The sequence below is a fragment of the Colossoma macropomum genome, unplaced genomic scaffold (genome assembly GCF_904425465.1).
Source record: "Colossoma macropomum unplaced genomic scaffold, Colossoma_macropomum, whole genome shotgun sequence".
In the NCBI taxonomy this organism is placed as follows: Eukaryota; Metazoa; Chordata; class Actinopteri; order Characiformes; family Serrasalmidae; genus Colossoma; species Colossoma macropomum.
Window position 1 is genome coordinate 6,481,313 of NW_023494798.1, and position 24,509 is coordinate 6,505,821.

General features: G+C 40.3%; 1 protein-coding gene and 2 pseudogenes across 1 annotated transcript; all 3 read left to right on the forward strand.

Annotated features, from left to right (window-relative positions):
* The first annotated feature begins 978 nt into the window (after positions 1-978).
* On the forward strand, positions 979-5,477 carry LOC118818261 (annotated as a pseudogene).
* Positions 5,478-12,415: 6,938 nt separating this feature from the next.
* Positions 12,416-17,239, forward strand: LOC118818210 (extracellular calcium-sensing receptor-like). The gene is given in 7 exon segments (XM_036585406.1): positions 12,416-12,979; positions 13,161-13,461; positions 13,648-14,424; positions 14,575-14,799; positions 15,934-16,057; positions 16,325-16,467; positions 16,469-17,239. Coding segments are annotated over 7 exon segments (2,577 nt in total). The 5' UTR covers positions 12,416-12,743.
* Positions 17,240-22,455: 5,216 nt separating this feature from the next.
* Positions 22,456-24,509, forward strand: part of LOC118818236 — a 5,087-nt pseudogene continuing 3,033 nt past the window's right edge.

Here is a 24,509-nt window from a genome sequence, read left to right on the forward strand (position 1 = left end):
CTGCAAAACACCAGAGGGCGCCTGCCAGCGAGTCCTCAATAAATGAGGGTTAACAGAGCTAAAAAATGAAAAGTTAAAATAGTTTCTAATCACTCGCCAAGAGCTTTTCTTTAATTTTAGAAAGGAAAAGAATGTATTTCACTAAAAAAGCAAAGAAAACCTGTATATTTTCTTTTTTCTACAGCAAACGGGTTTTGGGCAGCAGGACGCTAACGTTACTGCTACTGAGCGCTGATTGGTTGACATTACTGCTACTGAGTGCTGATTGGTTGGCATTACTGCTACTGAGTGCTGATTGGTTGGCAAGCGGAGCCACTCATTGGCTGTTCGCGTTCACTGACCTCATGCAGTGGTAACATGTTTTATGCTGTTCTGTGTTCAGAAAATTAATGTAATCTTTCATATTAAAATGTTTAAGCATTTATAAAGTATAATGTTGTTCAAATGCTCCATATTAAATCATTCATTCTGGTAATTCTCCTCTCTACAAGTTCTCTATTTTGTAGGGCGTGGCTGTGACCAACACAGGTCCAATAAGGCATAAAACGTGTAAATAGCTGTGTGTTCCTCCTTCATATAAGCGGAGATATTACAATATTTAATACTGGTTTTAAATGACATTTATTTTTTTGTGCTGATGAAACAGATGATGAGGCTTTCAGCTCAGCCTATCTGTTTATTTTAATAACACCCTTTAAAACACCAGAGATATACAAATACAGATGTTACGTCTCAAAGGAAGACGTAACCACACCTCCTGAGTGTGAAGTCACACCCACCGAGCATCATAACAAGGTAGCTATTTAAATGCAGTCACTCTAGTGTTCAGAGGAGAATGTCATGCGACTGACTTCAAGCCTGATGACATCTGTCCTGATGCTGTGGATAACTGGGCTCAGTCTAGGAGCTTGTAAAGCTGACCTGGTCAGCTGCAGGCTGAGGGCTGAGCCTCAGAAGGCTGATCTTTATATGGATGGAGATTTTGTGATTGGAGGGATTTTCTCCATTCATTACTACATGAGATCAGAGCAGAACACCTACACCAGACCGCCACTCCAGCTGCAGTGCTCTGGGAGGTCTGTCTGTGAGTTTGGAGTGAACAGTGTAGCAATACAGAGAAATAATAATAATGGTCAATTTTTTTTGCAGTCACGCGTTAGTTATTGAGTGACATCTGAAAATATTTGGTAAACTCTAGTTTCGTCTAAATGTCTTTTTCTTTTGTTTCCGAACAGTATGAATTTAAGGGGGCTGCGCTTCGCTCGTGCCATGGAGTTCACCATCCATGAGATCAACAACAGAACAGATCTCCTGCCGGGAATCACGTTAGGATACCAGATACACGACTCATGCGCTGAAGTACCGATGGCTATCAAAATCGCATTTCAATTTACTAACAGCATGGAACCATTTTTCAATGATACTGATTCCTGTTCAAAATATGCCACCGCTGCTGTTCCTGCTTTGGTAGGAGAGACTGCTTCTACACCCTCAATGAGCATGGCTAGAATACTGGGTCTTTTTGGAATTCCACAGGTGATTGTATGCTGCACCTAATGCACAATTTTAAGATTGCCGCATGTTATTATTTGTGAGAATATAATAATTTTAAAATGAATTTAACTATAACTGAATAACCATATCATCTATTTTGAACGAGCGCTGGAATTCAGTCAGGCTTCTCAAATAACGCTTCTTTTTCCTTTTCTATACTGAATATCAGGTGAGTCACTACGCAACCTGCGCATGTCTGAGCGATAAGCGTCAGTATCCCTGCCTTCTTCAGGACCGTGCCTAGTGACCATCACCAAGCGGCCGCACTAGCAAAAATGGTCAAACATTTTGGCTGGACATGGATTGGGGCAGTGCGCAGCGACACAGACTATGGGAATAATGGAATGGCGTTGTTTCTAAAGGCTGCGCAGGAGGAGGGCATCTGTGTGGAGTACTCCGAGTCCTACTACAGAACACAACCGCGCAGTAAACTGGAGAGAGTGGCAAACGTCATCCGCAGATCAACAGCCCGGGTAATAGTAGCGTTTCTTGCTTCAGGAGATATGAGGTTTCTATTGGAGGAACTGGCGAGACAGCCGCCGCCTCCCCTTCAGTGGATCGGCAGTGAGACGTGGATCATAGATCCAGAGTTTCTGCGCTTTAACATGTGCGCTGGGGCGATAGGATTCGGGGTCCCCCGCTCAGTGATTCCAGGTTTCCGCGAGTTTCTTCTGGATCTCTCTCCAGAACAAGCACTGAAATCGCCTCTGCTAACGGAGCTTTGGGAGAGCTCGTTCAGCTGTAGCCTAAAAGGCTCTTCAGAGGGCGCGCGGGAATGTGACGGCAGCGAGGATATCCGCGCGCTGCAGAACCCATATACAGACACGTCGCAGCTGCGCATGACTAACATGGTGTACAAAGCTACGTATGCCATAGCGCATGCCATCCACGGTGTTATCTGTAATGATACGCAGTGTGACAAGAGCGCTAAATTCACACCATGGCAGGTACTCATTCATTTAAACTCAATGTATTTAGCTTTTAATAATAATAATAATAATAATAATAATAATAATAATGAAATAAATGTATGTAAACTAGTGGCACAGATAGGCAATCTTTCTGTTTTTCTCCATTGCAGATCCTTGACCAGCTCAAGAGAGTAAACTTCACTACAAACAATGGTTTTCAAGTCTCCTTTGATGCCAACGGTGATCCTGTGGCCGTCTACGAGCTCATAAACTGGCAGGTTAGGAAAGACGGCACAATAGTTTTCGTGACTGTGGGCCACTATGACTCATCCAAACCAAGAGGCCAGGAGTTCAGTATGAGCAGAGCTATCAGCTGGGTGGGGGGACAGACAGAGGTACAGTACAACATATCCTGTACAGTCCTCGAGGTTTGCCACAGTTTTTGTCTCATCTTCTGTAACTAATGGCTTTATATAAGATAGCTGTATCTGTCTGTAACAAGTGGGTTTTTACCCAAAGCATGCCAAAAACATTAACAATATTTTATGGCAGGATTGTAACTGTATTTGCCAGTGTGCAATGCTGTGGTAGTAATCACTACACTATTTATACACTGCATAATGTTTAGTTATAACTATTTCAAGAGCTTCACAGAGTCTTGCAGAATTCTATTTTTCACAATATTGAAATCTTGATATAGCAAGTTATTTACTCTGCTACATCGCAGAAAAAAAGCACAGACCAGCATGCCTGGTCTAAGCTGGTTATGCTGGTATGCTGGTTTAGCTGGTCACCGAGCATGGTCATATGCTGATTTTGTGAGCGATCAGCATAATAACTTCCATCGCTTGCTGGTGACCTGCCATGGTGGGCTATGCTATTTTTTTCTAGCAGGGATATTACTGACATCATTTTTGATTCCTGTTCCAAATAACTACATTATGTAATGTGACACCTTCTTAAAGAGATCATCAGCATTTTATTTCCAGCTGTGGTGATGCATGTCAGGTCAGAATGTATTAAAACTTTACTGGTTGTACATGAGAGCAATGAAGCTCATAGAACTCTGTCATGAAGCACAAAATGGTGAACCACGACCCACCTTTCTTTGCAAAGACTAAGCCTTTGTTGGATGCTCCTTTCTTACCCCATCATGAGACCCTCATCTGTTACCAATTCACCTGCTTATTGTGGAATGTTCCAAAACAGTGTAACCTTAATACTCTACAAACCTTTCACTCTTGTTTTGCCTCGTCCCAACTTTTTTGAGTGTGTTGCAGGCATGGAATTCAAAATTTGTTTATATTTACAAAATACAGTCAAGTTGGTGACCCAAAACAAATCATTTCTTTGTACCTTTGTCAGTTAAATAAAGCTTCAAGAAAGAAAAAAAAATCACAGATTCTCATTTTTATTGTGTTTTATGAAATGTCTCAACTTTTCCAGAAATGGGGTTTGTATCTGGCCACATGCCTGACTTCCACTAAAGGGATGTGGTTGGGGAACAATTGTGAAGGACAATTTTTAGTATTCCAAATTCAAAGCAGACAAAAATATTGATATTGAACCAATCTGAAAAGAATAACATGGTGACAATGTAGGACAAGTCAATATTTTCAGTGAGAGTTAAAATTTACCATATTTATGTGGGTTTATATAAGAAATGAGAATTGTTCTGTGATCAGTTCCCATACATTACTTGTTACAACTCACCCTGTTCTGGTAAGTGATAACATTGCTAGCATTTTTAACATGTATGTCAATTAGTATAGCTTTTTAATATTTCTCTGTCTTTTGTAGGTGCCAAGTTCTGTGTGCAGTGAGAGCTGTCTGCCAGGAACCAGGAGGGCTGTGCAGAAAGGAAAGCCAGTCTGCTGCTATGACTGTATACCATGTGCAGAAGGAGAGATCAGTAACAAAACAGGTTAGGTGTTAAAATACATAATGTGGATGGAAGGTTTATCAATCTCAAATCTCTTTTTTTAATGCAGCAGTTAACCTCTACCGTATTTTCTTTCATTTGTGCTACTATAATATGCTCTTTAGTACAGAGTCTACTTATAGTAATCATCCTCTAATAGCTTTTTTAATCTATTAGACTCTCTGAACTGTGTGCGCTGCCCTCCTGAGTTCTGGCCCAACACCCAGCGAGACAGCTGCCTCCCCAAGCCTGTGGAGTTCCTGTCCTGGGACGACAATCTGAGCATCATCCTGACAGTGTTCTCCATCTCTGGGGCCTTCATTGCTGTATGTGTGACTGCTGTCTTCTATAAACACAGAGCTTCTCCCATCGTCCGAGCCAACAACTCAGAGCTGAGCTTCCTGCTGCTCTTCTCGCTGACTCTGTGTTTCCTCTGCTCACTTACTTTCATTGGTCGGCCCTCTGAATGGTCCTGTATGCTGCGCCACACAGCGTTTGGGATCACCTTCGTCCTCTGCATCTCCTGTGTTCTGGGGAAAACAATAGTGGTGTTAATGGCCTTCAGAGCTACACTTCCAGGCAGTAATGCCATGAAATGGTTTGGGCCTCCACAGCAGAGACTCAGTGTTCTCACCTTCACTCTCATACAGGTCCTAATTTGTGTTCTTTGGTTGACAATATCTCCTCCTCTCCCCTTGAAAAATCTAAAGCACTACAAGGAAAGGATAATACTGGAATGTGGATTAGGTTCAGCTATAGGTTTCTGGGCTGTGCTGGGTTATATAGGATTTCTGGCTCTTTTGTGTTTTATTTTGGCTTTTCTAGCACGGAAGCTGCCAGATAACTTTAATGAAGCCAAGTTCATCACATTCAGCATGCTCATATTCTGTGCAGTGTGGGTTACCTTCATCCCAGCTTATGTCAGCTCTCCTGGAAAGTTCACTGTAGCTGTAGAGATATTTGCTATTCTGGCCTCAAGCTTTGGTTTGATTATTTGTATTTTTGCTCCTAAATGTTTTATAATTGTTTTTCGGCCAGAGCAGAACACCAAGAAACACCTTATGGGTAAAGTTCCCTCCAAGGCTCTCTGAAACCCTCACACAAATGGCATAACGAAAAACTCAGATTAACTATTGTAATTCCTTTGAATGCGCTCACATATTTTAGTTTATGAACATTGAATGTCGTTAGAGTGGTTAATATTGATTGGATATTACCAGCATACCAATGATGGAATATTTATTTATGTGTGTCAGATAAAAAAATGAAACTGCACAATAAAAATTAATACTTAAGATCTTCTCACCGCAGATGTTCTATAGTCACATCCATCCCAGAATGGATTTCCACCTGTTCGAACTACAATGAATTTCTCAAAAATCCAAAGAAGGAAAAAAAAATAATAAATAAATAAAAAAAAATTGCATGGACATAAGTTTTCAGACCCTTTGCTATGACACTTGAAATTTAGCTCTGGGGGCCTTCCATTTCTCTTGATCATCTTTGAGATGTTTCTACATCTTGATTGAAGTCCACCTTTGGTCAATTCAGTTGATTGGACATGATTTGGAAAGACACATACCTGTCTACATAAGGTCTCACACCTGACAATGTATACCAAAAAGCAAAACCCAAGCCATGAGGAGGAAAGAACCACCTACAGAGCTCAGAGACAGGATTATGTGGAGGCACCAATCTGCAGAAGGCTACAAAAAAATCCTGCTGCACTGAAAGTTCCCTAGAGCATGGTGGCATCCATAGTTCTTAAATGGAAGAAGTTTGGAACAACCAGGACTCTACCTAGAGCTTGTCCCCCCCACCAAGTAATCGGGGCAGAAGGGCTTTGGTGAGAGAGGTGACCAAGAACCCAATTGTCACTCTCTTTGAGCTCCAAAGGTCCTGTGTGCAGATGGGAGAAACTTCTAGAAGATCAACCATCACTGCAGCACTCCACCAATCTGGGCTTTATGGCAGAGTGGCCAGACAGAACCCTCTCCTTACTGAAAGCACATGAAAGCCTGCCTGAAGTTTGCAAAAAGGATTTAACTCTCAGAACATGAGAAACAAGATTCTCTGGTCTGATGAAACCAAGATTGAATTTTTTGGCATCAATTCTAAGCGCCATGTCTGTAGGAAACCAGGCACTGCCCATCACCTGCCCAATATCATCCTCACAGTGAAGCATGGTGGTGGCAGCATTATGCTGTGGGGTTGTTTTTCAGCAGCTGGGACAGGGAGACCGGTCAGGGTTGTGCGAAAGCTGAATGGAAAACAGAGTGTTCTTAATGACACCCTGATCCAGAGCGCTTGGGACCTCAGACTGGGCCAAAGGTTCACCTTCCATCAAGACAGTGACGCTAAGCACACAGCCAAGACAACACAGGAGTGGCTTAGGGACAACTCTGTGAATGTCCTTGAGTGGCCCAGCCAGAGCTCTGACTTGAACCCAATCGAACATCTCTGGAGAGACCCGACAATGGCTGTGCACCAACGGTCCCCATCCAACCTGACAGAGCTTGATAAGGTCTGCAGAGAAGAATGGCAGAAAATCCCCAAATCCACGTGTGCAAAACTTTATACCCAAGAAGACTGGAGGCTGTAATCACTGCCAAAGTTGTTTCAACTAAGTACTAAGTAAAGGTTCTGAACACTTATGTCAATGCATTATTTTAGTTTTTCCTTTTCAACAAATTTGTTTTCACTTTGTCATTATGGGGTATTGAGTGCAGAATGATGGGGAGAAACTTTTTTTTAAGAACAAGGCCACAACAAAATGTGATATAAAAACTGAAAGAGTCTGAAGACTTACTGAATACATTGTATATATGGGTCCCTAATGTTCTGTAAGATAATAATAAAATTGAAGTCTTGGGGTCCCACTTTACTTGTGATGTAAACAAAGTTATTTAGAGTGGTTTGATGTGAAATAGTTCACATTAGAGAAATCTAAAAATTTGTTATAGTGGTCATGATAGGAACTAGGGGAGGTGATGTCTACAACACAAATACACCCATTTCATTTACTGTCCAAAACCATTAGTGATCATACTGGTGTCTTCTAAGTTTATATATGTAATGTTAGTGATGCTAAAATTGTGGTAAATCCAAAGATTTTTTGGGTACTATTTTGACTTACAATGCCCTCAGTGTCCAACTCCATACCGCATGCTCAAACTCAATTCCATAAAAGTTGTGACAGTATGTAAAATTCAAATAAAACAGAAAACAGCAATTTATACATCTACTTGTATTTGAACAAAAGTGTACAATTTAATTTTCAAATTCATTGTTTTTTTGTAAATATAGGTTCATTCTGAAACTGATATCTGGAACACATTACAAAAAAGTTGAGATGGGTCCAAAAACAACATAAAGAAGTGATATGATCATGTTTGGGTATCAAACAGGCATCCAGTATTGGCCTGGTCCTTTATAGGCAAGGAACTTTGAGGCTAACTAAAAATCCATCAGTAAAAAAGTGCAATAGTTTAAAAATAATGGTCCTCAGCCAGGGATCGCAAGGATTTTAGATATTTCACCCTCTATAGTGCATAATATCATCAAAAGATCCAGGGACTCCAGAGAACTCCCTGGGTGTATAGACAAGGCCGAAAACGACTGAATGCCCATGGCCATCAATCTCTCAGATGGCAATGCACTAAGAACCAACATGTTTCTGTGATGGAAACCTCCACATGGGCTCAGGAATACTGACAAACCATTTTTACTATAACACCATAAATTGCTGCATCCACAAATGCCAGTTAGGACTGTGCTATGCACAGCAGAAGCCACGTGTCACCAACATCCAGAAATGCTGATGGCTTCTCCAGACTTGAGCTCATTGGAAATGGATGATGCACAGTGTAAACGTGTATTGCGGATGAGTCAATGGTTCAAATTATTTATGGAAATGATGGGCGTCATATTCTCTGGGCCAAAGAAGAAAAGGACCATCCAGATTGCTACCAGCATAAAGTTCAAAAGCCAGGGTCTGTCATAGTATGGGGGTATTAGTGGGTAACCTGCACAGCTGTGAAAGCACCAACGCTGGAGTACATCTGCTGCTTTTTTTGAAAAAGTGAGTTTTATTAAGTCCCAGTGAGCATGTTCTTTAATTTTGTGTGTTGGCTAAAAAGCATTTTTTTTTGTGTTCTAATGCAAAGCTTTCTGTCTCCACACCTGCTTCCGGTGTCCTCACTCCTCCCAGCCTCACAAAGAATGTCACAGTGGTGCCAAAACCGGGGATGGGTGGACGAGCGTCGCCAGCTTGGAGAGATTATTTAAGCGCTCTCTCTCCTGCAGCAGATTCAACATCAGGCTCTCCTGGATTGCCATGCCCGCTTTGAGGCAGACAGGAAGCTTATGTGGAGCTTGTTGATGGCAACTAGTACTCCAGCTCCAGCCACCATCTCCGTCTCGAAGATGACTCAGAAGCGTTTGTGGAGCTCTTTGAGAGAGCATCAGAGCACTGGGGGTGGCCAAAGAAGGACTGGGCAATCCGACTGCTGGGGGAAGCCCAGCTTGCTGCTCAACAACTCTCCACTCAGTTGCAGCTGGAGTACGATGAGCTGAAAAAGGCCATCCTTCAGAGGGTTCGTCGGACTCCGGAACAACACTATCTGTGGTTCCGCTCACTCCCGCTACGGGAGTTTGACTGGCCCTTCATGTTGGCTCAACAGCTCCACAACTACTGCGACAGCGACTCCTCTGGGTGTGGTTGTGCGCAGTCAGCCTTAGAGCTTACCTGAAGACAAAAAGAATATGTTTCAGGATGAAATCAAGGCTATGCTCGATATGGGGTAATTGAGGAGTCCCACTGTGATTGCAGCAGCACCGTGGCGCTTGTCCCCAAGCCTGACAGGACTGTTTGGTTCTGTGTGGACTACAGAAAAGTCAATGCGGTGTCTAAATTCGATGCGTACCCCATACTGCGTATTCATGAATTGCTCGATCAGTTAGGTGCTCCTCATTTTTATGCGACACTGGACTTGACCAAGGGTTATTGGCAGGTCCCCTTAACTCCAGTAACCTGGGAAAAAACTGCCTTCTCCACACTGTTTGGCTTACACCAATTTGTGACAATCCTGTTTGGGTTGTTTGGGGTGCCGGCAATGTTTCAGCAGCTCAGAATTCTGTGGCAACGCTATGCTTATGCCGCTGCCTATTTGGATGACAGAACATCTAACATCAACTTATGCAACACTTGAGGGCCGTCCTGAAGTCGCTGAGAGGGGCCGGCCCCGCTGCTGCATTTGCATGACTTTGCTTTCCCTTTTATCTTGCAGACAGATGCATCAGACAGAGGGCTGGGGGCCATTTTGTCCCAAGAGGTGGAGCGGGAGGCTCTCCCAGTGATGTACATAAGTTGGAAGCTGTGACCTCGGGAGACTAAGTACAGCACTATTGAGAAGGAATGTCTGGCCATCAAATAGGCAGTCCTCACTCTCTGTTATTACCCATTGGGATGCCCTTTCAATCTATGTTCTGATCACGCCTCTCTATAGTGGCTCCACCACATGAAAGATACCAACTCTACAATCACCCATTGGTGTCTAGCTCTGCAACCCTTTAAATCTGAAGTTGTTCACAGGCTGGGGGATCAGATGGCGGGGGGATCGGGCTGTTGGCTGAACAACTGCCTGGCCTGTGTTGGGCGGTGAGGATATGTGGAGGAGGGGGCATGGCCGAATGTTACAGGCAGGACAGAGAGCTAGTCATGTCAAACCAGCAGGCTAAGCAGCTGACAATATTCACCTGTGCCTTGTTTCTGTTGTCCTACTTATAGCCATCTTTTTACTCAGTAGGTGGCAGAGACCAGCAGAGATGCCAAAGCAAAGCAAAGCACAGCAAGGTGAAGCAAAGAAAAGACTGAAAAGTCCTGGCGAGCGTATTTTCAGCTGAAAATAAACATATAAATAAATAGTTAAGTGATTAATTAAATACACTTAAACAGGGTAACTGGTGTCAAATCAGTCTGTGGAAGAGTAGTGCTAGTTTATGGAAGAATAGAAAGATGGGAAGGAACAAATGAAAGGAAAAGGTGGAGAACAGTTTTGGATGGGTACAAAAGGAGCAAAGATTTGGTAAAAAACAAATCAATAAAAAAGAAACTTACGGTTGGTGCAACACTCATATTTGGCAGTTAGTTTATTTACTATGAACTGTGAAAAATGGACCTTACTAAAATTTTAGTTGCGGCCCTGGTGGTGAACATTCCCCTGTCCCAACCTTTTTGGAACGTGTTCCTGGCGTCAAATTCAAAATGGGCATATATTTTTCAAAAACCAATGAAATATATCTTTGTGTCTAATGGAACTTTAATGTTTACTAATTGTTTGCTGAAGGGAGCGAGTATTTTTACCAACATAATATTTCTCACATGGGCATTTCAGCAGATAAACAACATTTTTGTATTGCATGTGATCATAAGTTAAGTCATTAGTTCTCCTAATGATGGTATTATGATACTGGCCACAGTTGCCTCAAGGGTAGTTTCCCTGTCTCCTCACTCTTGCAATGTAAAACAGCTTATATCAAGTTTCTTCGTAAACTCGTTTCATATTTCTCAGAAGTGTTTTTGAATTTTTACAGATGATGCATGCAGTCTTATTTTCTTCTACAGAGCTGAGAGAAACAAGCTGCTTCATTTGCAATTATTTTGTGAGTTTCCATTATTCTTGTGAATTTAAAGTGAAAAGTTTGAAACCTGGTGAATGCGGCACTGACTGTGCTGGACAAAATACTTGTTAGATATCACAGCAAGAGATTCTGTGCATAGTAGAGCCCCAACAGCAATAAGCAGAACATATTACAACGCAAATAAATACAGATTTTCTGGAACATTATAAAGATTACATTTAGAGTTTTATATGTCATTAACAGGACTTTGTAGTCAATAAGAAACTTAATAGGTAGCCAATGTAGACTGCCTTAAACCAGGGTACTGTGCAAGCAGCAGCATTTTGAACTAACTGAAGCTTATTTAGAATCAGAATCAGAATCAGAATCAAGCTTTATTGGCCAGGTATGCTTACACATACAAGGAATTTGATTTTGGTTACAGGAGCTCACAGTGCACAGCATCAGACAGACATTTACATTTACATTTAAAGACACTGCAGGACAGCCAGCTAACTACACAATACAACAATTCAATATAGACATTATATAAGCATTTACGGGTGTCTAAGCATCATGTTGGGATAGCATATGTGTTATTTTTGTTTTGTTTATCAAATTAAAAAATGTAGTTTTAGAAATGTCTAAATGGGAATCAAATGATAAGCCAGCCTTGAATATAACACCAATGTCCTTGACTGTACCTTTTGATCAAGCTCTTGAGTCAACAACCTTTTCTCAAGCAGGCTACCCAATATCTACTTCAGTTTTGATAGAAATTAGGAGAAGATAGTTTCTAGTCAACAAAGTTTTATTGTGTTTAATTCTTCCATTTTGTGTAACTGTGCAGCTGAACTTGACTGAAGTGACAGGTATGTCTGTGTATTTTCAACATAAAAATGAAAGCCAACATTATGTCTGCAGACAACAACCCGGGAGCTGTAAGTAGAGATTGAAAACAATAGGTGGCCTAAAATGGACCTTTGTGGGACACCATAATGCATTTTATGCTCTGAAAACTCTTCATTAATGCATCATAAAGCCAGCAGCGGATCATTACAGATTTTGGCTAGTGCTGATTCTGTGCTATTGACACTTCCTGAAGCCCTAACTGGAAAAATTTGGACCGAAAAGCATACTGGAGATATTCAAGGGGTCAAGATTTTTTAAGAACAGGTTTGACAGCGTAAAAATAGGAAAAACTTTGGAACATGGCCCAAACTGAATGACAGATTTATGATGCTATGTAAGGGACCCCCTGATATTTCTTAATGGGGTCCCCTCAAAATTTCATGACATCAGATATATATAAAAATGGTCTTAAAGGACATTTCTTAATTATTTTTTGTTTTTGTATTTTACATTGACCAAAAACAAAAGTTATAGCAAAATGTGGTGTCCACAAAAAACAGTCATACTGTTCTTGGGAATGGATATAATGCAAAAGAAACAAAAATTCGAAGTCTGAACTGTGGAAAACTGGCCATGAGTTCATATTTCCTGGAGATATGAGGCCTGTAGTTACTTCAGCTCAGCCCCTCTGTTTATTTGAATGACAACCTTTAAAACACCAGAGAAACACAAATAAAAAACGTTATATCCATCAATGCAATTACCAAATTAAGACATAACCACGCCCCCTGAGTCTGAGCTCACACTCACAAAGCATCGTCACAAAGTGGCTATTAAATGCAGCCGTCCTGGCCTTCAGAGGGCTGGGAACTACTGCGCATGCCATGCAGCTCACGTTAAGTCTGATGATATTTCTATCAATGCTGTGGATAACTGCGCTCAGTCCAGCAGCATGTAAAGCTGACTCGGTCAACTGCAGGCTGTGGGCTGAACCTCAGTTGCCTGATCTTTATATGGATGGAGATTTTGTGATTGGAGGGATTTTCTCTATTCATTACTACATGAGATCAGAGCAGAACACCTACACCAGACAACCACTACAGCTGCAGTGCTCTGGGAGGTCTGTCTGTGAGTGTGGAATAAACAGTGTATGGAGGATTACAGAGAAATAATAATAATCAAAATGACTATTAGTTGCAGTCATGCGCTACTTATTGAATTAGTGAGGTCTACAAATATTTGGTAAAAACACGAAACCTCTAATTATGTATAAATGTTTTAAATGTTATTTTTCTGAACAGTATGAGTTTCAGGGAGCTGCGCTTCGCTCGTGCCATGGAATTCACAATCCACGAAATCAACAACAGAACAGATCTCCTGCCGGGAATCACGTTAGGATACCAGATACACGACTCGTGCTCTGAAGTGCCGATGGCTGTTAAAGTTGCTTTACAGTTTGTAAACGGCATGGAACCATTTTTCAATGATACTGATTCCTGTTCAAAATCTGCAGCTGCAGCTGTCCCTGCTCTCGTGGGAGAGACTTCTTCCACCCCGTCAATGAGTATGGCCAGAATACTGGGACGCTTTAGAATTCCACAGGTGATTGTATGCTGCACCAAATGATGCATTATTAAGGTTCCTGTATGCTACTGTTTGTGAGAATATAATGGTTTTAAATGGGTTTAGTTATAACTGAAGAATCATATCTTATACCATAAAAAGTGATAGAATTCAGCCAGGCCCGTCAAGTAACGCTTCTTTTTCTTTTTTCACACTGAATAACAGGTGAGTCACTACGCAACTTGCGCATGTCTGAGCGATAAGCGTCAGTATCCTGCCTTCTTCAGGACCATACCAAGTGACCACCACCAAGCGGCCGCATTAGCGAGAATGGTGAAGCATTTTGGCTGGACATGGATTGGGGCAGTGCGCAGCGATTCAGACTATGGAAATTATGGAATGGCATCGTTTCTAAAGGCTGCGCAGGAGGAGGGCATCTGTGTGGAGTACTCCGAGTCCTACTACAGAACACAACCGCGCAGTAAACTGGAGAGAGTGGCAAACGTCATCCGCAGATCAACAGCCCGGGTAATAGTGGCGTTTCTTGCTTCAGGCGACATGAAATTTCTGTTGGAGGAACTGGCGAGACAGCCGCCACCTCCCCTTCAGTGGATCGGCAGCGAATCCTGGATCATAAATCCAGACCTTTTGCGCTTTAACATGTGCGCTGGGGCGATAGGATTTGGGGTCCCCCGCTCAGTGATTCCAGGTCTTCGTGAGTTTCTTCTGGATCTCTCTCCAGAACAAGCACTGAAATCACCTCTGCTAACGGAGTTTTGGGAGAGCTCGTTCAGCTGTAGCCTGAAAGGCTCATCAGATGGCGCGCGGGAATGTGACGGCAGCGAGGATATCCGCGCGCTGCAGAACCCATATACAGACACGTCGCAGCTTCGCGCGACTAACCTGGTGCACAAAGCTACGTATGCCATAGCGCATGCCATCCACGGTGTTATCTGTAATGACACGCAGTGTGACAAGAGCGCTAAATTCACACCATGGCAGGTAAAAACTCATACGTTTAAAATCAAAGTCTTTAGTGGGGATTTTAATAAAAATCTCTAATGATAAAATAGTATTTTAATCAGTGCATGTAAACCCTAGATGAAAAGAGTGTATGCAGATACGCTTCTTTCTTTTTTTGAGCCACTACAGATACTTGACAAGCTGAAAAGAGTGAACTTCACTACAAAGAATGGCTATCAGGTCTCGTTTGATTCCAGTGGTGATCCTGTGGCCGTCTACGAGCTCATAAACTGGCAGTTTAAGAAAGATGGTGGTTTAGATTTTGTGACTGTGGGACACTATGACTCATCCAGACCAAGAGGCCAGGAGTTCAGTATGAGCAGAGCTATCAGCTGGGTGGGGGGACAGACTGAGGTACAGTATAACACATCTTGTATAGTCCTGGAGGTTTGCCACACTTGTTCAAGCCTCTATAGCTAACGGTTTTACTGAAGATAGCCATCTGGGTCTGTTACAAATCGCAACAGTCTAGATTTGCTGTTGCAACAAACACAGGCAATATGTACATTAATTACGCTCAATTAAATTGCAGTTACTCTTATTAAAAGATGGTGTAATCATATTTCACATAAACCATATGAACTGTTAAGAATTTTTCCAAAGGGAACATCATTAACAATGACAGGATTTTAACTCCAGTTGCCAACATGTAAAGCTTTACTACTCTAACTCACTACACCATTCATACGCTGCAGGATGTTTAGTTATAACTTTTTAAGAACTCCACAGGGTCTTGTAGATCTCTATTTTTCTCAATAATGAAATCTTATTGTAGTAACCTATTTACTGCCCTTTGTTGCTGAAAAAAAAAAAGAAAATAGCACAGACCAACACCAGCATGCTTTCAAAGCTGGTCTAAGCTGGTTTGCTGCTGGTTTAGCTGGTCACTCATGGTCATGTTGGATAATGAACATAGCATCTGAAATACAACAAACGCTGGTTCTGCTGGTGATCATGATAATAACTTCCATTGCTGCTGACTAGAATACTAACACCCAAAACATAAAATATGCTGGTTTTGCTGGTGAGCTGCATAGTGGGCCTGGCTTTTTTTCTTGCAGGCTTATTACTGTCATTATGCTTGACTCCTTTTCCAAGTTACCACATTATAAAATGCGACACCTTCTTAAAAATATTACCAGAATTTCCAGATACATGAGACACATTGGCAAAGGACAGTTTTTAAATATTCTTAAATTTAAAGTAGAAAAAAATAAACATTGATATTGGAACTACTTGTATGCCAAAACATCTTAACATTTTAAAAATGTAACACTGTTTATGTAGACAAACGATACAGGATAAAGTCTTTTGCGAGTTAAAAATGTGAGTTCGTTAGAAATGTGAATTGTTCTGTGATCTGTTCCCATTCATTACATGAATTAATGAATTTTGGCAATCCAGTCTGATAAGTCATTCCTAGCATTTTAAACATGCATGTATGTTTGAAATCAGCATAGTTTTAAATATTTCTCTAATGTTTTTGAGGTTCCAAAGTCTGTGTGCAGTGAGAGCTGTCCTCCAGGTACCAGGAAGGCTGTGCAGAAAGGAAAGCCAGTCTGCTGCTATGACTGTATACCATGTGCAGAAGGAGAGATCAGCAACAAGACAGGTTGGGTATCACAATATATAACAAGGAAGTAAGATTTTATCTACCTCAAATGACTTTGTCCAATATTATTTTATCCTGAAGATGACAATAAGACGATTTTGAAGCCAGTTTTAAACTTTTGAACACATTCACAGACACTGTGGTTTTGCTGGAAGCACTGAAGTGTGTTCTTTTGTTTGTGCTACTATAATATGCTTTTTAATATGGAGCGTACTTATACTAATCATCATGTGATTGGGTTAACTTTGCTTTTTTTTAATCTCCTAGACTCTCTGAACTGTGTGCGCTGCCCTCCTGAGTTCTGGCCCAACACCCAGCGAGACAGCTGCCTCCCCAAGCCTGTGGAGTTCCTGTCCTGGGACGACACTCTGAGCATCATCCTGACAGTGTTCTCTGTCACTGGGAGCCTTCATAGCTGTATGTGTAGCTGCTGTCTTCTACAAACACAGAACTTCTCCCATCGTCCGAGCCAACAACTCAGAGCTGAGCTTCCTGCTGCTCTTCTCACTGACTCTGTGTTTCCTCTGTTCACTTACTTTCATTGGTCAGCCCTCTAAATGGTCCTGCATGCTGCGCCATATAGCGTTTGGGATCACCTTCGTCCTCTGCATCTCCTGTGTTCTGGGGAAAACAATAGTGGTGTTAATGGCCTTCAGAGCTACACTTCCAGGCAGTGATGTCATGAAATGGTTTGGGCCTCCACAGCAGAGACTCAGTGTTCTCGCTTTCACTCTCATACAGGTCCTTATTTGTGTGCTTTGGTTGACAACATCTCCTCCTCTCCCCTTCAAAAATCTAAAGCACTACAAGGAAAGGATAATCCTGGAATGTGGATTAGGTTCAGCTACAGGTTTCTGGGCTGTGCTGGGTTATATAGGATTTCTGGCTCTTTTATGTTTTACTTTGGCTTTTCTAGCACGGAAGCTGCCTGATAACTTTAATGAAGCCAAGTTCATCACATTCAGCATGCTCATATTCTGTGCAGTGTGGGTTACCTTTATCCCAGCTTATGTCAGCTCTCCTGGAAAGTTCACTGTAGCTGTAGAGGTATTTGCTATTCTGGCCTCAAGCTTTGGCTTGTTTATTTGTATTTTTGCTCCTAAATGTTTTATCATTATTTTTCGGCCAGAGCAGAACACCAAGAAACACCTAATGGGTAAAGCACCCTCCAACGCTCTCTGAAACCCTCACACAAATCGCACAATGAATAATTCTGTCTATAAATAACACACTATTTCCACCATAGATCAGGTTTAAGCTTGGTGTGTATCCTTATTAAACATAGTAAAATGGATCTGAATTGGAAAGGGGGATTATGACTGTAACAAATATATAGACCCAGAAATATATATATGAATAATAACATTATACACTCGGGCATTTAACACTACAAAATCCACACCCGGCCTTAAAAGCTGTGGCAGGCAGTCAAAACAGTAGACAGGCTCTCCTGGCCATGTGGCCTGGTCCCAGGTGGACCTGGTGACATGCACCGTCACAGAGGGACCCACACTAAAATTTGGTTCTGAATTTGAGGAAGGAAATCAACAAGCATATTATCGCTCTGCGAGGCAACCTCCAGTCTCCAAAATGGTAACTTTAGAGGAGAAGGAAAAAACATGGAAGTTATGTAACAATAATTTTTCCAGGTAAAATCATATTTGTTTGTTATTTGCAGTTATGTGTAATAAAATGTCATTGTAAATGTACACTAGAGATATTTAGTTACATGAATTGTCTTGTACAGAATGTTGTTTATATGTAGAAAAACCCTAAGCAAAAAAAAAAAAAAAAGTAGTCTATTTTGGGGTTTTACTAGAAATTATTCTGCAATCCCTATTTCCAAAAAAGTTGGGACACTGTGCAGAATCTAAATAAATAAACAAATGTTGTGTTGATTTTTGAAAAATACATGCCCATTTTGAATTTGATGCTAACAACACATTCCAAAAAAGTTATTTGTTTCATCATCTCTTCTTTTAACAGCACTCTGTTAGCATTTGGGAACTGAGGAGACACTGCTGTAGTTTTGAAAGTGAAATGTTTCTCCATTCTTGTTGATATAGGATTTCAGCTGCACAACAGTTCGGGGCCTACTTTGTTATATTTTTTCATTTCATACCGCGTCAAATGTTTTCAGTGGTGACAGGTCTGGACTGCAGGCAGGCCAGTTTAGCACCCAGACTTTAATATGGAGCTATGCTGTTGTAATACATGCAGAATGTAGTTCAGCTCATTTCTCATTTAAGATGGACTGAGGGGAAGTGGACAAGTGTTCTGTGGTCCAACAAATCAACATTTGAAATTCTTTTTGGAAACCATGGACACTGTGTCCTCTGGGCTAAAGACTACTCAGTTTGTTATCAGTGCACTGTTCAAAAGCCAGTATTCATGATGGTATAGGGGTGCATTAGTGCACATGGCATGGGTGACGTTCACATCTGTGAAGGCAACATCAATGCTGAAAGATATAGACATGTTTTGACAACATATGCTGCCATCCAGACGAAATCTTTTTCAGGGAAGGCCTTGATTATTTCAGCAAGACAATGTCAAACCACATTCTGCTTGGATTACAACAGCATGGCTCCATATTAAAAGAGTCCGGGTGCTAAATTGGACTGCCTGCAGTCCAGACCTGCCACCACTGAAAATATTTGGTACATTATAAAATGAAAAATACGACAAAGGAGACCCCGAACTGATGAACAACTGAAATCCTATGTTATGGATTTGGGTTTGTAGCTATACAAAATGAGGTAAGACATTAGCTACAAGTAGACAAATGAAGAAATGAAAACCTACCTAATCTTATAAATAAACAAATTAATGAATAAACAAATGAATGATTGAAAGTATGAATGAATATAAAATTAGTTGCAAACATTTCCCACTGCCTTCTGTCTCCTTGCTCTTGTGATGTAAAATAGCTTACATTAAATTTCTTTGCAAACATTCCATTGTTTACATTCCATTATTCTGTGCATAATAGAGCCCCAACAACAAGAAATAGAATATAGAATCCAGCATATTTCACTTCACTGTTTAATTGTTTGTTTATACTGAGTTTGTTACTCACAAACAGAAATATTCTTAAACCATGAAGCTGTTATATCCATAATTGTTTTATGTTAATCTTGTATAACAGTCCTTATTTGAGGAGAATATTAGTTTGATTTTAAAGAAATGTTTATATTCTCTGACACAAGTTGTCTAATTTATCATTGTGAAACCAATTGATTAAAGATGAAATATTATCCAGCTCAGTTTAGTCATTTTTAAAGAAGTTATACTTAATATTGAAGATATAAAAAGTACTATAAACTTTTAAAACTGAACATGTTTTCAGGAATTAAATAACTGATTTTGCTTGATTTTTTGGAAATACAGTAGATGATCTGTTCAGTCCAAAATTAGTTGGCACAGAAAAACATGTAAAGAATGTCATGCTGTGCACCATCAATAATTCTACAGACTTGTGAACACAGTTCTTTCTTTCTTTCTTTCTTTCTTTCTTTATTTCTTTCTAATTAAACCATGCTAACATGAAATAACATTCATATTAAAATGTTTGAAAATTACATTTTATGAAATACTGAAAAAAAACAAATGTTTAAACAGTTAGTTAAATGTTTTATTGTATTGCACACATTTTTTAATTTATTCATATACTTATTCATTTGAATTGTTATTATTCATGTGATTATTTAATAATAGTATTTTTTAATTATTTATCACCTTTCATTTTGAGTCCAAACTCTCAAGATGCTTTACATACAAATTAAATACAATAAAACTAAAAATGTACAAAAACTACGATTGAAAAAATATAAGAATAACAAATACAAGTAAAATAAATAATATAAAATATTGATAAAACAAATACTAAAATATGATTAGCATTAGTAAAAAACTAACTCCACAATAATAATAATAATAATAATGATGATAATAATAAACATCAATGATATAAAACAAGCAAGAATTACAAAAGTGCTTTCTATTACAAGCCACAAGTAACATGTTTAATTTCAGAAATTATGAATAAGTTAGTTTGAACATGTAAGTCTTTAAATTACACTTTAAAAAAGATGGTTCTTTAAGAACTCTTTAGCAAAGACAATGATTCTATCTAGAACCATGAGCACTCAAAAGAACAATTTGCATGCTCAAGTGGCAAACAGGTAAAATGTTTCTTCAGATTGATAGAGAATGTGTTTGATATGGTTCTATATAGCACCAAGAAAGTTCTTATTTGTTGTGATGTCAAGTTACGAAGACTTTTTCTGTTTTTTCTAACCATTTATAGAACCTAAAAAAAAATATTTCATGTGGTATCAAGCAATTAAAACACAACAAATTACTTTGATTTAAAAATCATTCATTTAATGTAATTATTCAGGTTGAAAGAAAACTAGTTAATTTACTTGTTACCACATGAAGTAATTCAAGCTCTTTTGACAGTGCACCATGCAAAGAAGACTTTATGCATGAAACGGTTCTTCATAAAACTCACGGTTCTAAATAGAACCATTCTCTTTACTAAAGAACCCTTGAAGAACCATCTTTTTTAAGAGTGTTGATTTGATTTTTTGAGATTGCCATCCTAAAATCCCATTTTAACAGGAGTTTAAGAGGTACTTAGCATCTAAAACCAGTTGAACTACGAGTAATCCTTGGGATTAGCAGTAATCCTGCTTCTCCTTTATGAAGTGCATGAGGTGGACTGTAACTTTTCAAAAGTTTTGTAAAATATGCTGGAGCTAAACTGTTTAGAGCTTTATGTCATTAACAGGACTTTGTAGTCAATGTGAAACTGAACAGGTAGCAAGTATCGACTGTATAACACCAGCAACTGTGTGAGCAGCAGCATTGTCAACTAACTGAAGCTAATTTAAAGAAACCACAGGACAGCCAGCTAATAGCACATCACAGTCATTCAATCTAGACATTAAAAAAGCATGTACTCCATTCTCAGCAGCATGCATGGTTACTATATGTGTTTCGTTTGCTACATTTTTACAAGACGTTTTAGGAACATAGTTTATATGGGAATCAAATGATAAACCAGCATCAAGTATTACACCAAGTCCTTTGACTGTAGCTTTCGTTTAAAAAATTGATTGAAATCATTAACCTCATCTCAAGTGACTAAGTACCCAATATCAGTACTTTTGTTTGTTGAGATTTAGGAGAAAATAGTTTCTAGTCATCGAAACTTTAGTGTTTTTAATTCTTCCATTTTGTGCAACTGTGCTGCTGAACCTGGCTGAACTGATAAGATGGTCTGTGTGTTCTCAACAGAAAAATGAAAACCAATATTGTTTGCAGATTACACCTCCCAGATGCTGTAATTAAAGTGAAAACAATAGGGGGTCCAAAATGGAACTTTGTGGGACACCATAATGCACTCATTTATGCTAAGTTAATATGTTATGATGGCCCAAGCTGAATAATTCCAATTATAATGCCAAGTAAGAGTCCCGCTAATATTTATCAATGGTATGCCAACTGTATTAAATGCTAGTGTTAAAGAACATTTGTTTAATTTTTATGTGTGTTTGATATTGGCCAAAAACAAAAGTTAGTGTAAAATTGTGTGTCTACAAAAAAATGGTTGAAATAGTGCTGCTCCTCTCTGGAGTGGATCTGAAAATCTTAATTGTGGAAAACTGAGGCACACCTGTGTTTTGTGCTAAGGGCCCTAAGTGCATATTTCCTGGACATGGCTAGGCCTGCAGTTACTTCAGTTCAGTCACTTTATTTTAATGACACCCTTTAAGACACCAGAGACGCACACAAATACAAACATAAGATCCATCATTGCAATTACCAAATTAAGACATAACCACGCCCCCTGAGTATCAGCTCACACTCACAGAGACACATTACTAGGGAGATATTTAAATGCAGGCACCCTGGCCTTCAGAGGGCTGAGAACTACTGACAATGCCATGCAGCTCACGTTAAGTCTGATGATATTTCTATCAATGCTGTGGATAACTGGGCTCAGTCCAGCAGCTTGTAAAGCTGACCTGGTCAGCTGCAGACTGTGGGATGAGCCTCAGGTGCCTGGTCTTTCTATGAATGGAGATTTTGTGATTGGAGGGATTTTCTCCATTTATTACTACACGAGATCAGAGCAGAACAGCTACACCAGACAGCCGCTACAGCTACAGTGCTCTGGGAGGTCTGTCTGTGAGTGTGGAGTGAACAGTGTATGGAGCATTACAAAGAAATTATAATATTCAAATAGCTATTTTATTTTACAATCATGCGCTGCTTATTGAATCAGTGACGTCTGAAATGTTGCGTAAAACAACAAAAACTCCTATTTTGTTTAAATGTTTTAATATCTTATATCTCTAAATAGTATGAATTTCAGGGGGCTGCGCTTCGCTCGTGCCATGGAGTTCACCATCCACGAGATCAACAACAGAACAGATCTCCTGCCGGGAATCACGTTAGGATACCAGATACACGACTCGTGCTCTGAAGTGCCGATGGCTGTTAAAGTTGCATTTCAGTTTGCAAACGGCATGGAACCATTTTACAATGATACTGATTCCTGTTCAAAATCTGCAGCTGCAGCTGTTCCTGCTTTGGTGGGAGAGACTTCTTCCACCCCGTCAATGAGCATGGCTACAATGCTGGGTCTTTTTGGAATTCCACAGGTGATTATAGGCTGCACCGAATGGTGCAATACTGAAATTCCAGCAAGATCTTGTTTTTTATTAAAATCTAATCGTTTTAAAACGGGTTTAGTCATAACTGAAGAGTCATTATACCATAAATAGTGCTAGAATTCAGCCAGACCTCTCAATTAAGGCGTCTTTTTCTTTTCTACACTCAATAACAGGTGAGTCACTACGCAACCTGCGCATGTCTGAGCGATAAGCGTCAGTATCCTGCCTTCCTCAGGACCATACCCTAGTGACCACCACCAAGCGGCCGCACTAGCAAGAACGGTTAAGCATTTTGGCTGGACATGGATTGGGGCAGTGCGCAGCGATACAGACTATGGGAATTATGGAATGGCTGCGTTTCTAAAGGCTGCGCAAGAGTTGGGAATCTGTGTGGAGTACTCCGAGTCCTACTACAGAACACAACCGCGCAGTAAACTGGAGAGAGTGGCGAAACGTCATCCGCAGATCAACAGCCCGGGTAATAGTAGCGTTTCTTCACTCAGGAGATATGAGGTATCTGTTGGAGGAACTGGCGAGACAGCCGCCGCCTCCCCTTCAGTGGATCGGCAGCGATACGTGGATCATAGATCCAAATTTTCTGCGCTTTAACATGTGCGCTGGGGCGATAGGATTTGGGGTCCCCCGTTCAGTGATTCCAGGTCTTCGTGAGTTTCTTCTGGATCTCTCTCCAGAACAAGCACTGAAATCACCTCTGCTAACGGAGTTTTGGGAGAGCTCGTTCAGCTGTAGCCTAAAAGGCTCCTCAGATGGGCGCGCGGGTATGTGACGGCAGCGAGGATATCCGCGCGCTGCAGAACCCATATACAGACACGACACAGTTGCGCGTGACTAACATGGTGTACAAAGCTACGTATGCCATAGCGCATGCCATCCACGGTGTTATCTGTAATGACACGCAGTGCGACAAGAGCGCTAAATTCGCCCCATGGCAGGTACTGGTTCAGATAAATTCAAAATATTTAGCTTTGACTTTTAATAATATTCTCTAATGAAAAAAAACAATATTTTAATAAATGCATGTAAACACTAGAGGCATAGAGTCTAGAAAGAGGCCGTTCTTTCTTATTTCTGTGCTACTGCAGATACTTGAGCAGCTCAAGAGAGTAAACTTCACTACAAAGAATGGTTTTCAGGTCTCGTTCGATTCCAGTGGTGATCCTGTGGCCGTCTACGAGCTCATAAACTGGCAGGTTAAGAAAGATGGAGGTTTGGATTTTGTGACAGTGGGCCATTATGATTCATCCAAACCAAGAGAGCAGGAGTTCAGTATGAGCAGAGCTATCAGCTGGATGGGGGGACAGACCGAGGTATACTACAACACATCCTGTACAGTCCTAGAAGGTTGTAACACTTTTTGTCGTAACCTCTTTAACTAATGGTTTTACATAAGATATTAAACTTAACTGAACTGGAGTTACTCTTATCGAAAGACGGTGTAATCATGTTTCGGACAAGCTAAATGTAGTGTTAAGATTTTTTTTTGAAAGTCAACCAAAAGCATTAACCTAATTTTCTATAACAGTATCTGAACTACAGGTGCCAGCATGTAATGCTGTGGCATTACTCACGACAGGATTCATACAATGCATAACATTTAGTTATAACTCTATTTAAGAGCTCCACAGTGTCATAGTAGTCTAATTTTAATAGTAACAAAATATTAGTGTAACAAGTTTTTTACTGCCATTCCCTGCTGAGGAAAGAAAACAGCACAGACCAGTATTCCTCTTTTTATGCTGGTTTTC